Source organism: Mesoplodon mirus (assembly GCF_964341445.2).
Source record: "Mesoplodon mirus genome assembly, chromosome: 9".
NCBI lineage: Eukaryota > Metazoa > Chordata > Mammalia > Artiodactyla > Ziphiidae > Mesoplodon > Mesoplodon mirus.
The window spans coordinates 16,211,817-16,229,706 of record NC_138985.1 but is presented as its reverse complement, the minus strand read 5'-3'; the positions used below and the strand labels follow the sequence as shown (position 1 = coordinate 16,229,706).

At 36.6% G+C, this 17,890-nt stretch overlaps 2 protein-coding genes across 3 annotated transcripts in view; both read right to left on the bottom strand.

The window, feature by feature from the left end:
* MAGI2 (membrane associated guanylate kinase, WW and PDZ domain containing 2) overlaps window positions 1–17,890 on the bottom strand; it is a gene marked incomplete at its 3' end in the record, with an annotated part of 1,305,599 nt that overhangs the window by 1,172,278 nt on the left and 115,431 nt on the right. The gene's annotated exons all lie outside the window — the stretch shown is intronic.
* Window positions 11,637–12,251, bottom strand: LOC309810416 (dihydrofolate reductase-like; the record flags this gene model as incomplete). The annotated part of the gene is made up of 1 exon (XM_082632409.1): window positions 11,637–12,251. The coding sequence occupies exon 1, from the start codon at window positions 12,198–12,200 to the stop codon at window positions 11,637–11,639; it is 564 nt and encodes a 187-aa protein (XP_082488535.1). The 5' UTR covers window positions 12,201–12,251.

The following is a 17,890-nucleotide window of genomic DNA, read 5'->3' as shown; positions in this document are numbered from 1 at the left end:
CACAGGGCAGGAAGGGGAAGCTGGAATGAAGTGAGAGACTAGCACTGACATATGTTCACTACCAAATGTAAAATGGATGGCTACTGCATAGCACAGGGAGATCAGCTCGATGCCTTTTGATGACCTAGAGGGGTACGATAGGGAGGGTGGGAGGGAGGCTCAAGAGGGACGGGATATATGTATACATATAACTGATTCAATGTGTTGTACAGCAGAAACTAACATTGTAAAATGATTATACTGCAATAAAGATGTAAAAGAAAATATTAATTCATACATGATTAGATGACCCTTTCTATCCCTATTCTGTATTACATCTTACTGATATCTGTGTTCATTAACAGTTATCAACACACTTCACTTGACCAGGCAATATTCCATTCCTTTCTTCTTTTATATTAATGATACATTATACTACACATGGCTTCCCAGCCCATAGATTTCCATGTAATAAATATATCGTCTTGATGTACAGGTACACTTCTCTGCCCATTTTACTTCTTTCAGACAAACTGAATTCTTATCAATCACCTGCACAGACCCAACGGGCTTTCCTTTGGAGTCTTATATAGCTTGACTTCTAAACCACATTTAGGTCATAAAATAAGCTGCATTCTTGCCCTGTATTTTTCTACAGTTCCATATTAATCAGGTTGGTGTCACATATTATAAAGTCTATATCTATGAAACTACTCTATTGAGAATATTTGTTTTGTTTATTTGTTTTATATGCATACTTTTGGATCCTTGTAGCCTTCCAAGCTTCAGTATCTCTTCCTCAAAACACCTGATTTTAAAAGTTTAAAATACTTTTACAATTATAATTTCACTCCACTTTTCAGCAGTTCATTGCTGCTATTAGGAATATACCAATATTTCCAAGTTCCCCATAATTGCCACCCCTATTCGATGTTCAGGAGGCACCACTTAATAAAAAATCATTTTGAGTAAGCTTAGTTATACTGTGGGACTTTCAAGGGTAGTCTTAAGAACTTGGTGTCAGAATGTAACTCATTCACTGAGCCTTTCCAAATCACAAAAACTGAATCTGTGATAGGAATTCTGTTTTCTTAACTTTATGGAAATTAAGAAAAGTCCTTTTATTCTTACAAATGGGAGTGTCTTTTCTCCTTTTTGAAAAACTAAAGCTGCAAGTAGAATTTAGGACCATTGAAATGTTTTCCATTTTAAATATAAATCTTTTTAAACAAGGGAAAGTGCACTTGGGAATCATGCAATATATGCACAGATTATTAAATATGTATATTATTTCCCTGAGTTAATAAACAAGAGTCTTAAAACACGATACTCAAATCCATTTAAATTATTGATGTAGGCATAAAGGTGATTTTATTGGATGTTTAATTAATTTCATAACCAGAGTCATTTTCAAAACATTTTCACATTATATAAAAATACAAAAGACAATAGTTAAAATATACCAACATCAATTAATTTAAAATAATAATAACACTTTCAGCTCAAGCAGAAGAAAATAATTGGCTTAAAAAAAACAGCAGGGGCTTCCCTGGTGGCGCAGTGGTTGAGAATCTGCCTGCCAATGCAGGGGACATGGGTTCGAGCCCTGGTCTGGGAAGATCCCACATGCCACGGAGCAACTGGGCCCGTGCACCACAACTACTGAGCCTGCACGTCTGGAGCCTGTGTTCCGCAACAAGAGAGGCCGCGATAGTGAGAGGCCCGTGCACCGTGATGCAGAGTAGCCCCCACTCGCCACAACTAGAGAAAGCCCTCGCACAGAAACAGAGACCCAATGCAGCCAAAAATAAGTTAAATAAATTAATTAATAAAAAAAACAGCAAGTCAATATGATCATCTAAGAATTTTTTTTAAAGTAATCAACTATTTTTTTTAATTTTATGATAATATACTATGAGTAAACAATGAAATAGATTCGCTATCCAATTACTCATCTATCATCCATTTCATCCATATATAATCTAGTAAACACTTTCAAGAGTCAGCTATGACACTGGACAGAAGAAAGGACTTGAAGTTAGGAGACCTGAACTCACATTCTGGTTCTGCCACTTACTTCTTATGTACCTTTAGTGCTTCATTTCCTTATCCGTAAAACAGAGCTAATATTACCAACCTCAGTGGAGTGTGAATATTGCATAAGAAAATGTATATCTAAGTGTCTAGAACAATACTTATATACTGATAAATGTCATTGGACATGGTTAAGAATCACATAATAGAAAAATGGTGATTTCAGTTCCCAACAGGCTGAAAAATCTCATTTTGAATTTTAATTATGTTAAATTTAGAACTTATTCATATATCGTCTCTCAGAATTTCTTACATAGAATAATGCTTTCAAATGCAATTTTTATTGTTGTCAAATGTTTCACTAATTGACATCATAGTTGGCATTATGTACTTCTTTTGTATCTCCTTGAGCTCATTGTTATGGTATACCGAGGTGTTCAATAAATTCTGTAAGATATCTAGGAAAATATATAAAAATCAAAATAAAATGGAAAAATAAAAGATTAGGGTTTGAAATGAATTGTCATGAAAATTTAAAAAGAGAGGAGAATTTTAAAGTCTTTCTTGAAACTTATATGTCTTTAGCTAGTTTCTTAATGGCAAAATCATAGTACCTCTGTTGCCTGAATGAGAAAAACAACTGCAGGTATTGGGGTGTAATTTAAAGGAGAATCAGAAACAAGAAAAATTAAAAGAAAGAGTATAAAATTATAATAATTTTACAGGATAGTTTTTCTCCCCTGACTTTCTGATCCACAAGAATTTTTGAGACATTTCTTTAACTTAATCACCTAATCACAAAAACAAAATGAAAACATTGTTCTCAAAATGAAAGCTACTCTCTAAAATTAGCTATCTGAATCTTTGGCCAGTTTTGAGCTCCATTTATCTATCTCAGCCCGGGATTGAAGATTTCTAAGAAAAGTACTCCACAAATAAGGAAGTTTAGAGTGAGTTAATTTAAAATTTGAGACATTTCCTGATGTCACAGCTCTTTACATTCCATTCTACAAGGTATGGCTCTTACACAACAATGTGTTGCATGGACAGGAATTTGTTGGTAGATCACATAGCAGAAAATTTAATGGTTTTGTTGGAAATAAATCTCAGGATGGCTCCAAAGACTGACAGGAGTGGAGTAGAAATACATGATCTTCAATTCTCAGTTCACAGTATGAACTACGTGTGACCTGGGTAGGGAGACCTCAGGGGTGAGCCAATAAAGGGTATGGTAAATGTTCCCGTCAATTAATTTTTCCCCACCACTTTTAGTCTAGAGACTTGCATCAAGGACTGGAAAATTTCCTTCTCCTGACTTCAGTTCTTCAGATGCACTGTTTTTAGGTTTTGTCCCAGCAAAGAGTAGCATGATAAAAAAGAGAGTTACTGTTGCTGACTCTGTGTCATGATAAACACTGAGGTCTAACTATGTTAGACCAAGGTGAGTATATTCACCTGTGTGCCCAGGTACAGCTAAACTGATAAATATTGAGATAGTTCCATACCAGGTGATAATAGATACTGCCCCAAGCCATCTCAGTCCTTCTCTTGATCTCTCCACAATTCAGTCACCACAAAGTAACATCTGGTACTGCAGGAGGCCTTGGTTGTGCACTTGTGTCAGTCATTAAACAATGTGAATATTCCTCTGAGTCAGACTGTCAAGTGACTCTCTATTAAAGCACACGTGTGTAAACCCAGGAAGTAGGATTTCTCTTTTAAGGGACTATGGTATCCTTTTGGAAACAGTATTATTGCATTACAATCTCTGCCTCCAGCCATGTTACTCTTGAAATTTCAGAGAGCTTAGCTGAAAATCTTTGTCAGAGAACTTAGTTGAAAATCTTCGACATAGGAGATTTTAAAATGCCAACCACATGATGCTTCCTATCAAAGACCTGTAACTGGGAAACTGTAATGATGACACAGTTTGGCCTCAAGAGTGATTAAATTCTAGCACCCTATCCATCTTTATCAGATTGTTCTTGAAAGTACAATTCAATTATACATGTACAGCATGTATAATTACAAATAAGTTTCAGGGGCTGTTTTAATAACATTCAAATGTGGTCAGAAATAAGTGGTTTTAAAATAGTAAGAAAAAGTCTATTTTAACATTCACGTTGAAATTTCTCAAGCATAAGTGATTTGTTTCTTTGTTTACATTACTGATCTATGAACTGATGAATCATCTTTGCAAAAGAACAACATAAATATAAATGTACATTGTGAAGGTCATTTTCAATTTTGGGGAAGTTCCCCTCTAAGCATGCACATTATTCTGAAGACCTTACAAAATTAACAACATGAATCACTCTCTTAACCAAATGGAAAGAGCTACAATGATTTTAGCAGAGTTTACTTTTATCAGAGCAGAGTTTTTAGGATGTGCTTTCAAACTGCATTTCAATTCTTTGCACCGTGCTTGAGTAATATCAAGTAATATTGAGTAACCATGGTTTATGCACAGAAAAGAAAAAAAATTTCTGCTGTGGTATCACTGATAGTTTGGATAAAGCTAGAGAATTCTCAAGGTCAAGAAGAAAAAAATTTGGAAAATGTACAGTATAAACATTGAAGCAATGGAAGAAATTATAAAGGGAAGGCAGAAATATGTGATAATATAAAATTGCAAAAACTTTGGTACAACAAACAAAAAACTTAATGTAAGAAAAAGAGTAAAAAATATAGAAAATAGATAAAAGAAAACCCAAAATATATACTCAGGTAACTGTATTATCTTAAGGATACTACTACATCCTTAATGGACAAAAGATGAGTAAATCTATTTGACAAACTTCAAAACCCAGAATTATATAATATATAAATATATTTCAAATTAAAATTGCACAAAATGCTAATTTAAAATAAGGTAACATTTTTTCAGTTATTAAGTTACAAACAAAGAAAAAAATTAACTGAAATCTACTGAGGATTTTGGTAACTAGGAACATTATTCTCTATTTATTTTCCCTAGTACTTAAAACCTTTATGAGACAAATACCCAAAATCCACTTAGTTCACTGAGTCTTCAAATTTACAAAATTTTCAAGTGATGTTTATATCTTGAAAGATGTGTGAAATTCATTGTGAATTCTATAGAAGTGCAAAAACAAATTGGAGCATATGAGTCTCTGCTGCATTGGCCCTGCAGGGGGCCAAGTAGCAAGTTTAATATTTTGAGCACACTCCTATACATGTCCAGGGTTTCACTTCAGATGAAGATAAAGAAGATCGCAAAGAGGAGCTACAGTGTAAGTCAACAGTACAGAAAGAGATGCACCCAGATTTGAATGAAGTAATCTGAGGAGTTGCTTCAAATTTGAGATCAAGATAATCTGTCTTTCTTGATACAATTAAAGGGATGACTTGAATCTGTAAACCTTGAGCTATGTTTACCTTGGGTACCTATTACATCACCTCTCAAAAAAGCACAACAGTGAAAATCTGCTTGGCAGAAGTGCTCTCTGTTCTCCAAACTGAACATAATATCCACAGAGAAAACTATGTCGGACAATGCTCATTCTCAAAGTATATTCTAATCTCTGGCTAAAGATGGAATACAGGACTCAGTCCTGCCTACCTACCACAGGGGTAACTGAATCCTTAATTGTGGTGTGGTGTCTGCCTACTAGTCAGACATCCCGGATATGCTCACTTCAGCATCACTACCATGCTTAGCTATATTCAAGAGAGTGAAGCTAGTGACCAGGAACATCTTTCTACCTATTTTTAGGACAACTGATGACTGAGCTGCAATGACCAGGAAACTTCCCTTTGTGATAGTGTCTACCAGTAGGTTTGACATGTGGTAAATGTTCTCCAATGTTAGTCATTTTACAATAGAATAAAAGACCCTTTCGGATCCATAATGATTAATTATTCCCCTTGGCAAACTACTGCTGGGGTATCAGAATGTTTCATTTTAGTAAGAATAAGACTGTGGGTCTGACCAGCCAGATCAACAGTAGAGATTCTGACCTACGTTCAAAGAACTTTTTAAATAAGGGTCTTTAAGCGGGGGACTATAAACCAAGAGGGTCTCTTTGGATGAGCTTCAGGGGCCCCATGCAGTTATAAGCAAAATGTCACATGTGCATTTCCTGGAGAAAGGTCCTATCACTTTAATCAGACTCTCACAAGTGTTTGGGACCCCCAAAATATATTGTATACCATGTTACACTCTGTAATAGATTTTTGCTCCCTTGAGATTAAAGAGGCTGGAGTTCTTCTGCAAACCAAATTAAGTGAAAGGAGAGCCCTGGAGTTGCTCCTTGAGAGATAGGACTTCTCCATCAATCCATGGAGGTACACCTACTTCTTGGTAAGGGAGAATACATCCTTTACTTTTCAGAAGCATTCTAAGTCAAGCAAAAGACACTCTAATTCAACAACCAAAAAAGTGTGTATGGGCTATCAAAAGTCTATTTGTACTACTTATTATTTTCTTTAGGTTTATAGCCTTCAACTTATCCATGATTCCATGCAGTATACTAAATTTTCTCAAAAGTAAGTAAAGAGAAGTGCAGTAATGTTTTATGGTTATGTTTTGGCATAAATTATCTTGAGTATCTTTTCAAGAGAAATATTATGTTTACCTCATTATTTTGTTTAAAGGATTACTCAATTTTTTTTTTTTTTTTTTTTTGTACACGGGCCTCTCACTGTTGTGGCTTCTCGTGTTGCAGAGCACAGGCTCCGGACGCACAGGCCCAGCTGCCATGGCTCACGGGCCCAGCCACTCCGCGGCATGTGGGATCTTCCCGGACCGGGGCACGAACCCACGTCCCCTGAATTGGCAGGCAGACTCCCAACCACTGCGCCACCAGGGAAGCCCCGGATTACTCAATTTTTAATGCACAATTCTTAAAAATCAGTGTTGTCATTACAAATTGTTCAGCATTTCTAATTTTAGCTATTTAGAAATTGTGTGTGTTTTAAAAAATCTTTTTTTATTGTTTTATTGTAAAGATGGTTTATTACCATCTTTACACTGTTAAGTCCTATAACAATACCAAGTTAGAATTCTATTGCTTGATTTTTCAACTTTATACAATATCCTTTGACTCCACACTATTACAGACGAGGTATTCAGTGAATACTGTGCCTGTGGTATTCTACATATGGTAGCAGCATGTTTAGTTTTGTAAGAAAGTGCCAAAATACTGTCTCCCTTACTCTCCCAATTTTTATTTGTATATTTCTAAATTGTCAAGGCATATACAGTTTATGTTCTGATTTGTCATCTGATCCACATATTTGGCTTAGTCTTATTTCTGTTAATCATATACAGTGCTTATCACTAGTCATTTTGCTAAATTTTTCTCTATTATCCCTTGATTGGCTGAAGCTCAGCCTCTGGTAGGTGAACAGTATTTCTAGAGTTGTGCCATATTTAATATTGTTTGTATACTTAATAAAAATCTTGGGTGGACATGAAATCCTTGATTTATACTTTCTTTCCTCAAGTATCCCAGAGGTTTTGGTCCACTGACTTCTAGTGTTCAGTGTCACAGAGAAATCTAAGGACGGTCTGACATTTTCCCTCTTGTAAGTATTGTGATCATTCTACATGGCTATTTGAAAACTTTATCATTAAAGGCTAATAAATTTACTATGATATGTCTTGAGGACATGTCTTGGGTACATATCAGAAGAATATGTCTCAGTGTTAACTGATTTGGGTCAATTTTCACTGGTACATGATATGTCCTTTCAATAAATAGGATCAGGTATTCTATTCTTTTTACAACTTTTTCCTCAAGATATGTTTTCAAATATTTATCCTGTTCCATTGTTTTTGGTGTTCTCCTTGAGGGACTCCAATTATGCATATATAGGGTCTTCTCTGCCTGGTTTATATATCTATCACTTTCTCCTTAGTCTTTATAAACCTTCCATTTTTATTTTACTTTTTTGCATCTCCTCACTTATATCCTCAGTACCCTTGCTGTGTTTTCTCCAGTGTCTATTCTCGTGACCACTCCTTTCAATTCTTTTATATTTCTGTGATGATTTTGATTTGTTCTTCTATTTTACTAAAATCTGCCAATTAACACTCCATTTCCTCCCACTGCTTTGTTTTCTCTTTCTTGAGTTCTTGTATTTATTATTCATGGTCTTTGTTCACAGAAGAACTTTCTTTTTTAAAAAAATTAAAGACAATTTTTAGAGAATTTTTAGTTTTACAATAATATCGAAAGGAAGGTACAGGAATTTCCATATACCCCCAGCTCCCACACATGCACAGGCTCTTCCATTATCAACATCACTCACCAGACTCATACATTTTTTAGCAGGGATGAATCTACATTGACACATCATAATCACTCAAAGTTCATAGTTCACCTCAGAGTTCACTCTTAGTGTTGTACTTTACATGTGTTTGGACAAAGGTGCAATGACATGTATCTATCATTATAATTTTTTTTTTTTTTTTTTTTTTTTTTTTTTTTTTTTTTGCGGTACTTGGGCCTCCAACTGTTGTGGCCTCTCCTGTTGCGGAGCAGAGGCTCCGGACACGCAGGCTCAGCGGCCATGGCTCATGGGCCCAGCGCTCCAGGGCATGTGAGATCTTCCCGGACCGGGGCACGGACCCGTACCCCTGCATCGGCAGGCGAACTCTCAACCACTGTGCCACCAGGGAAGCCCTCATTATAATATTTTACAGTATTTTCATTGCCTTAAAAATCCTCTTGGGCTTCCCTGGTGGTGCAGCGGTTGAGAGTCCACCTGCCGATGCAGGGGACACAATTTCGTGCCCTGGTCCGGGAAGATCCCACATGCAACGGAGCAGCTGGGCCCGTGAGCCATGGCCGCTAAGCCTGTGCGTCCGGAGCCTGCGCTCCGCAACAGGAGAGGCCACAACAATGAGAGGCCTGTGTACCGCAAAAAAAAAAAAAAAAAAAAAAAAAACAACCCTCTGTGCTCTGCTTATTCATCCCTCCCTCCATTCTAAGCCCTGGCAACCACTGATCTTCTTATAGTCTACAAAGTTTTGCTTTTTCCAGAATGTCATGGAGTTGCAATCATACAGTATGTAGTCTTTTCAGATTGGCTTCACTTAATTATATGCATTTAAGCATTTAAGGTTCCTCCATGTATTTTCATGCTTTTTAGCTCATTTTTTAGCAATGAATAATATTTCATTCTCTGGCTTTACCACACTTTATTTAGCCATTCACCTAGTGAAGGACATGTTGGTTGTTTCCAAGTTTGGGGAATTATGAATAAACCTTCTATAAACATCCATGTGCAAGTTTTATTGCAAACATGTTTTCAACTCCTTTGGCTAAATATGAAGGAGTGGGATTGCTGGATCCAACTGTAAAAGTATGTTTAGTTTCGTGAGAAAAACAAAAACTGTCTTCCAATGAGGCCGCACCATTTTTCATTCCCAGAGCAGTGGATGAGAATTGCTGTTTTTCCACATCCCCACCAGCATTTGTGGTAGTGTTCCAGAATTTGACTATTCTAATGGGTATGTAGTGATATCTCATTGTTATTTTAATTTGTATTTCCTGATGACATATGATGTGGAGCATCTTTTCATATGCTTATTTGCCATCTGTATATCTACTTCAGTGAGATTCTGTTAAGGTCTTTGGCCCATTATTAAACTGGGTTGTTTATTTTCTTACTGTTTTGAGGGTTTTGAGGGTTCTTTGCATATTTTGGGTAAGAATCCTTTACAGATGTATCTTCTTCATATATTTTCTCCCAGCCTGAGGCTTGCCTTCTAATTATCTTGATATTGTATTTCATGGAGGAGTTTTTAATTTTAATAAAGTCTGAATTATACATTATTTCTTTCCTAGATTGTGCTTTGATGTTGTATCTAAAAAGGCATCATCACACCCAAGGTAATTTAGGTTTTCTCCTGTCTTATCTTCTAGGAGTTTTATAGTTTTGTATTTACATTTAGGTCAGTGATCCATTTTGAGTTAATACTTGTGAAGAGTGTAAGCTCTACACCCAGATTCATTTTTTTGCGTACAGATGTCCAGTTGTTCTATCACCATCTGTTGAAGAGATATCTTTCCTACATTGTACTGCCTTTGCTTTTTTGTCAAAGATCAATTGAAAATATTTATGGAGGTCTATTTCTGGGCTCTCTATTCTGTTCCATTTATCTATTTGTTTATTTATTTATTTATTTATTTTTGCCAATCCCACACTGTCTTGATTACTATAGCTTTATAGTATCTTTTGAAGTTGGGTAATATCAGGCCCTCAACTTTGCTATTCTCCTTCAACACTGTGTTAGAAACCACCATATCAAAATTTTAAATGCATAATAAAATGTCAGGTCGCAACTTTCATATATGTTTTCCATTATTATACTTTATAATAAGTGCTCTTCATCTGTTGACAAATTTGTTGCTCTCTTTTATATTTTTTCCTAGTAATATTTTTGTGGTTTTTTTTTTTTTTTTGCTTTTTCCCACACATGAACATTTATTAAACATTTTGAGTATTATAAACAATTTGCTTCTTTTACTTAGCAATTTTTGGCATTTTTCTGTCAGTACTTCATTCTTTTTAACTGCTGCAGATGCTACATTTTATAGACATATTGGTTAGTTATTTCTTATTAATCAACATTTGGGCTGTTTCCAAGTTTGAAAAAAAAAGTTGCAATAAATACTCTTGGGTCCATTTCTTTGCTCAGGATTAATTTCTAGAAGTGGAAGTTCTGGGTCCAAACCCAGAATATTTTGAATTTTAATTGATATTGCTAACTTACACTCTAAAAAGTTGTACCAATTTATAAGGCAGAAAATGCTATTTTTTTGGGGGGGCGATACTTAATCTAAATCTTTGCTAATGTGATGGATAAAATGTTTTAATTTTCATTTTTTAATTTTGTGAAGTTTAGTTTCTAACTTACTAAGTTTGGTTTCTAGCATATTCTTTCTCAATTTATTACCTCTTTGAATTTTTAATTTTAGCCATCATGCTTGATATTAGATTATTCTTTTTTGTAAAGAGCGGCCAATTCTTGTTTTGTCATTGTAACATCCCATGGGATCTCACTGAAGATCAGAAACAAGTTTTTTTTAAGGTCTCAGACCATCTCCTTTAACCACCGAAAAGGTAGTCTCATACCTGCCTCTTTACTATCCCTGTGGAACATCCTGGAGTTTTCAACTTATTCACTCCCAGTCTAAGTGAACAGAATTTTTTCCAGAAGTGTGATATAAGGTAATTCACAGTCCCTCTTTTGATCTAACTTTAATAACTGAATGCTAGCTCTTCTGTTTATAATCCATTTCTGACCTGTGGATCCAACTGCTTAGCTCCTAGCTCTACAGGCTTTTGTTTCAACTCATGCTACCAGGGGACTCTCCCACTTTGGGCTGTCTTGGTAGATATTCTATCCTAGGCAGGTGCTGGTAACCTATTCTTGACCCTTGATGGGCATTCAGACAGTTACAGCAAGAAATGCTTCACAAATGGTATCTGACACAGTCTAGTTAAGATTGATGCGGAATAAAAGTACTTTGTTTAGAAATAATTATACACAGATCTAAAGTCAACAAAAGTCTCTACAAGAAAAAATACATAATTTTTGGGGGGTGGGGGAGAAGGAGGCTTGAAATAGATCAGAAAACATTTTCACATTAATTGTTCTTTTCATATACTTCAAATTTGTACTTAATGCCTTTCTCCTCCTGGACATCAGAAGGAACCCCTGGATATTCTGGGAGGAGTTTATATTTTTCCAAATCAATTTCTAGAAAAATTGTGTCACCTTCTAATTCCTGCATGATCCTTGTCACAAATAGACTAAGATGTTCTGGCTTGTTCCTGGCTTCCTTATAAACAGAACTGCCTCCCACTATCCAAACCATGTCCACTTTATTTGTTAATTCTGGTTGCTCAGAAAGTTTTAAGGCATCATCCAGACTTTTGGCAAGAAAATGCACTCCCTGTGGAGGTTCCTTGAGTTCTCTACTGAGAACTATATTAATTCTGTTCTTTAAAGGTCGATTCTTCTCTGGAAAGGAGAACCAGGTCTTCCTACCCATAATCACCCAATTCTGTTTACCTTCTACTGAAGAGGTTGTGGTCATTCTTTGGAAATACCTGTATTCATTCCTGAGCGGGGGCCAGGGCAGGTCCCTGTTCTTGCAGTTGCCCATGTTCTGGGACACAGCAATGATGCAGTTTAGCGAAAGAACCATGACAGCGGCAGAAAACACTTCCAAGCTAGCACATCACACCAACACAGAGATTACCCGCCAGCTTGGTGCAAAATTTATTTTCCGTAGTAATATTTTTGTACCAATCGTCTGCCAGTTCTTTTTTATTATTTAGCTATTGAAAGGATTAAATTTTCCTAGACAAGGCTTTGTGTGCCTAATTTCCTATTAAGTGTGTGTATGATGGGGGAGATAGAGATGTGTTTGTGTGTGTGTGTGTGTAAATGTCCAGAACTGCTTTCCAAGCATTACAACTCAGTATCTTCATTCATTTACCTTAAATTCTGATCCAAGCCTGAATCCCTGGGATGGTCATTAACCTAAGGTATTTTGTACATTAAGGGAGCTCTTGCATAGCGTCATCCTTGGGAAATCAAAACCTACTGAACCAATATTAACTCAAACCTATTATAAATACTATTTACCAGACATATCCAGTGAACTTGACAATTTGCCTGCATCTGACAACACAGGACTCTAGTGGAAAGACCCTTAAGTCTAGGGTTACATGAAGGTAAATTTGGGTACACAGCACTTACATTTTAAGCACTGAGCCAAGAAATGCCTGAAATAATATAGAGCAAGAGATGAGACATTAATAAATGTCAGTTTCCTTCATTCTGTACATTGACATTGGTAGAAATAATGAAACATGAATGTTAAAAAATAAAAAAGCCCATAACTTTTAAGCAAGATGTGAGATCTCTTGAACTGAGTATTTGTTGGACAAGATAATGGAAGAATACAAGTGAAGAAGTATTTAACTCCTACATTGGCCTTCAGAAGTTGGTGTAAGTAGCCCATCATCGACAAAAAGAAAAGGAGGTGAGCATATTCCTGTTTATGGAAATACCCCTACCTTGGAAAGGCAATGAGTCATTAAAATCATCACTCCTGGCTAAGGATACTGTGGTGGCCAGAAGAAGCTAGTTCATGAGGACCAGGATGGGGAACTCCCTTATATGATGGTATGATTAAACCTGGACTGCTTAAGGTCAAAACTTGAATTTCTAGCAGGTTATAGTTCTAATGGATTACACTGTTCAGTTGAATTTTCAACAGCTAGAACTGATGTGAACTTCCAAGGGCTGCCTTAACTTCTTCCCCAACATATAGGCAAGGTGCTGGGAACCCTAAATTACCTTGCTGCAGAAGAGAGAACTGGATAACTTCTTACATTCAAACATTTGCTATCCTGGTGCTGGGGACCATAGTTCTGCTCCTCAGGTCCAGCCCCTCTTGCTTCTATTACCTAATTAGTGAAGCCACTCTTTCTGGACATGTCCTCTGCCTTTCTGATACATTCCTACTGCAATAGAGACTGACTCCCAATGGGAACTCCACACAGAGGGCATACCTAACTAAGAGGTTCTTTCCTCTCCTAATCTCACATGGCTTACTCATCTCATAATGACATATTTAAGGAAGTTGCAAGGCAATCTTATGGATACAATAATGAGCCATAAATTTTAATTCTTCCAACTTCAAAAGTTACATCAGCAGAAAGCAAAGGTCCTGGGCCTTGTTTTCTGTTCTATGCAAGAAAACCCCTCCTGTGTTAAGATGCAGTATTATGCTCTCAGCACTACTAGAGCCTCCATAAAAGAAATGCTCATTGAAACAAAGTATATCTATTACAAAATTGTAGATAAAGACATGATTTATTCTATGCCCTAATATCCCTTATAAAAGAAAATAGGGCTTCCCTGGTGGTGCAGTGGTTGAGAGGCCGCCTGCCAATGCAGGGGGCGCGGGTTCGTGCCCCAGTCCGGGAAGATCCCACATGCCGCGGAGCGGCTGGGCCCGTGAGCCATGGCCGCTGAGCCTGCGCGTCCGGAGCCTGTGCTCCGCAACGGGAGGGGCCGCGACAGTGAGAGGCCCGCGGACCGCAAAAAAAAAAAAAAAAAAAAAAAAAAATTATCTCTCAGTCAATACAAGGACAGTTTTCTTCCATAGATTTACCTACGTGCTTCTTTTCTATCACACATTTAAAAGGATAGAGACCAAGATAGTTTTTTTTTGGTCTAAGTTTCCAGGGAATTTAGAGTCATATTCAGTGCTCATCTACTTGTGGTAATTAAGTCAACTCAGGTACCAAGTATCACGTACTGTTCGGCTAATCTTGGGTTTCTTGTTTGTTTTACTTTCCCTTCAATTTCAAAACACTAGTCTCTTTACTAAGGATCATGAAGAAACACTTTGAATATTATGATATGATAGGACACTAACAAATCTATTGTTGTACTCCACAGACACTTTGTTCTGGCATCTTGCTTCTAAGATGGAGGAGGGAGGCAGGCATTTTTAAGAAGGCATGCCTTCTTAAGGCATCCTTAAGAAGGAGGGAGGGGGCATTTTTACTTTTTTATTCTTGATTTTTGCCAGCCTGATATTCCATCTCTAAAAAATAGCACTGGCCTTCAAACTGCCTAATTATTCTTCTTTTTAATTTTGAAGTCAATGTGTACTGTTAAAATCTGATTAAAGTGAAAAAGTCCACTTCCCCTCATTTCCCCAACCCTGCTCTCTGTGGCTAATGACTGTTAGTAATTTCTTATAAATCATCACAGAAATTACCTCCAAATTACCTTTTAATTGTTTTTTATTTTCAATAGGTCACTTCAAGACTATTTTCAATATAGCCAGAATTACAAAATCAAACAAATAATTGAGGATCACTAAACTGTCATCAGCATTGACAGAAAAAAAGAACTAAACCAGCAATACAAGGCTCATCAATCTATCAATCTAGGTATCTGTATAAAAGCTTCCAGTGTCCGATTAGCTTTATATAGAGATTTCAATTTGAATGATATATAATGTATAAACTATTAAATTATAGAATTTTAGATCTGAGAGTAACTTTAGAACTAAATTGGCATTATTTCCTTGTTTTATAGATGAGGTAACTAAAGCTATGAGGACTAAATGAACTAGTTCAACAGGATGGATCCAAACCCCTTGACTCCCAACTCTATATGAGACAATGTGGAACTCTGTGAACTAGGATTTTAGCAACTAACTGTAGGTGCACAACAAATCAAAGTGAAACAATAAAACAGCCACTGTGTACTTCACTGGTAAGAAAAGGCACAATAAATCAGTCCTAACTGTGTCAATAATGTTTGACAACCTATATTACTCTATGAATAACAAAATAGAATATAGTTGCTCCCAAGATGTTTACAAGCCAGGTGAGGAGGTAAGACATATAAGACATAACTATGTAAAGGAAAAAAACCAATACAAACAAAACTTAGTTCAAAATGACTCACAGACCACGCGTGCTACAGGAATGAGAGGCAGACACCTCATGTGCACAGTGACTGTGTCGTGAAGGATGTGCAACTTCAGCCAGGCTTACAGGATGAGTGAAAGAAAGAGGTTTCAAAAATAGTTATAATAAACAAAGGTGCAGAAATTTTAAAATGTTTTCGTTTGCTTGGAAAATGGTGAGAAGTTGAGTTTGGCTGGAACACTTGATTTGTACGTGTGAAAACTGAGAGGAGTAAAATGACAGGTATGCTTTCGTGGGTGGAAGACTCTAAATGGAATATTTGAGAGCTTGGACTTTACTATGGAGTTAGCAGGGAGCCACCAAAATTTATTGAGAGGGTAATATAGAAGTGATATTTTTCCCAGGGGACTCAGGGAAAGAGTATGCTAGAGAACTGAGGCTGAGGTAAGGGTTGATGTTAGGGTAGCCAGTGAGGAGATGATTCCCAATGGGAGACCTACAGAAAACATCCCTCCTCTGATAAAAGTTGCCTCTGAACCTTTAATTTCTCTGTTTCACTATACGAGATAGAAGATCTCAAATGAGTAGATGATCTACAGGATGACTCGCAACAATGTCCACATCCATTTTTTACTTACATATTGTTATGGACTGAATTATGTTACAAGGTGAATCCACATGTTGAAGTCTTAAATTCCAGTACCTCAGAAAGTGATCTTATTTGGAAATAGGGTCATTACAGATGTAATTAGTTAAGATTAGGTTATACTGAGTAGGGTGTGCCCTAATCCAATATGACTGGTATCCTTATTAAAAGAGGAAATGTAGACACCAATGACACATACACAGGGAAAATGTCATGTGAAGATGAAGACAGAGATCAAGGTGATGCTACTATAAGCTAATAATGCCAAAGATTGCCATCAAATTATCAGAAGGTAGATAAGAGGCATGGTGGAGATTCTCACTCACAGCCCTCAGAAGGAACCAACTCTACCAACACGTTGATCTTAGACTTTCAGCCTCTAGAACTGTGAGACAATAAATTTATGTTGTTCTTAAACCACTAAGTTTGTGGTACTTTGTTACAGCAGTCCTAGAAAATTCATACATGTATCCACATTAGAAGAAAAGAGTACAGATCTTGGAGCCTGGATTTTGATGTTCTCTTGAGGCATAAAAAGTGCTACTAACTGAATTTGCTAAGTTTAAGAATTGATACATTTTCATAATGCTTCATTCCTGGATATATTCTAAAAAACCTAAGAATTATGAAAAAGAAGGAGTCTTCTTTAAAAATAAACCTTTGAGGTTCAATCACTACTTGGTTCTAAAGATTTCACATGCCAGTAACAGCTTTTTTATATGAGGTCATAATGAGCATCTTAAATATGCCTGAGTTCAAGATTTTCATTCAATTTGGATCAGTGACTTCCCAGCCAAGGAGATTATTCTTACCCATTACTTCCAAGGTTGCATAGGAAATTGCCAAACGTGAAGAGGTGTTGAAAAATATAAGAATATTACTAAATAATTTGGCAATGATTTTCATTATTAGAGTGCTCCTGGTAAACCATTTCTACATTTTTCTCTTTTTAAAATTATTCTTACATTTAATTAGTCAAATTCAAAGGAAGAATATACAATTCCTCAGTTGGACGAGATGAACAAAAGAGTCCATCCTCCCGGAGAGAACAGTAATACTAACCACTGTGATTTTTCTGAAGGTGCTATTCTGTCCTAATTAGCAAGTAAGAACCACCATTTTATTTTCATTTCCTATGGTCTTTCCCACAAAGCACTTCCTACTTATATTTCTATTCTCATTAGGAAATCACTTATAAACACAAGTAGTTTTACTTCTCCTCAATTGTCCTTGCAAATACTCATAATTTCTTATGAACATTTCACCTCTCAGAAAAATCAGTGTACTTTTGAGGTTTCATTTTCAGAGTACACAATCTGAGGTTCATTTTGAGAGTATACAATTTCAGATGATAACACTTTACCACGAGTTCTTTTTTTTCCCCTTCTCTATTAAGACCTGTGGTGAGAGAAATCTTCCTAAGCAGCTCTTTGATTCTGCTTTCCCCTGCTCAGTACTGCCTGCCCTATAAAGCATCAACCCTTTTCTAGGTACTCAAGGCCTTCTGCAGCCTGCACCTAGTCTTCATCCAGCTTTTCCTCATCCACTAATCCTCTAAACAAAATCTATGCTTCTAGTTTTCTATTCAACTTATGGTTTGCTAAGCACTATACACTCCTGGGCTTTTGCTCCTCCCCTAGTTTACTCCTGTTGGAGTACTTCCCATTCCTAAGGCCAAACCCATGCCAAACCTTTCCTCATACCCTACTTGGTCTCCCTAAGCAGACACGATCTCTCCTTCTGCTTCTGTAGAGCTATTGGTTCACACAAATACACACTGGCTTGAGA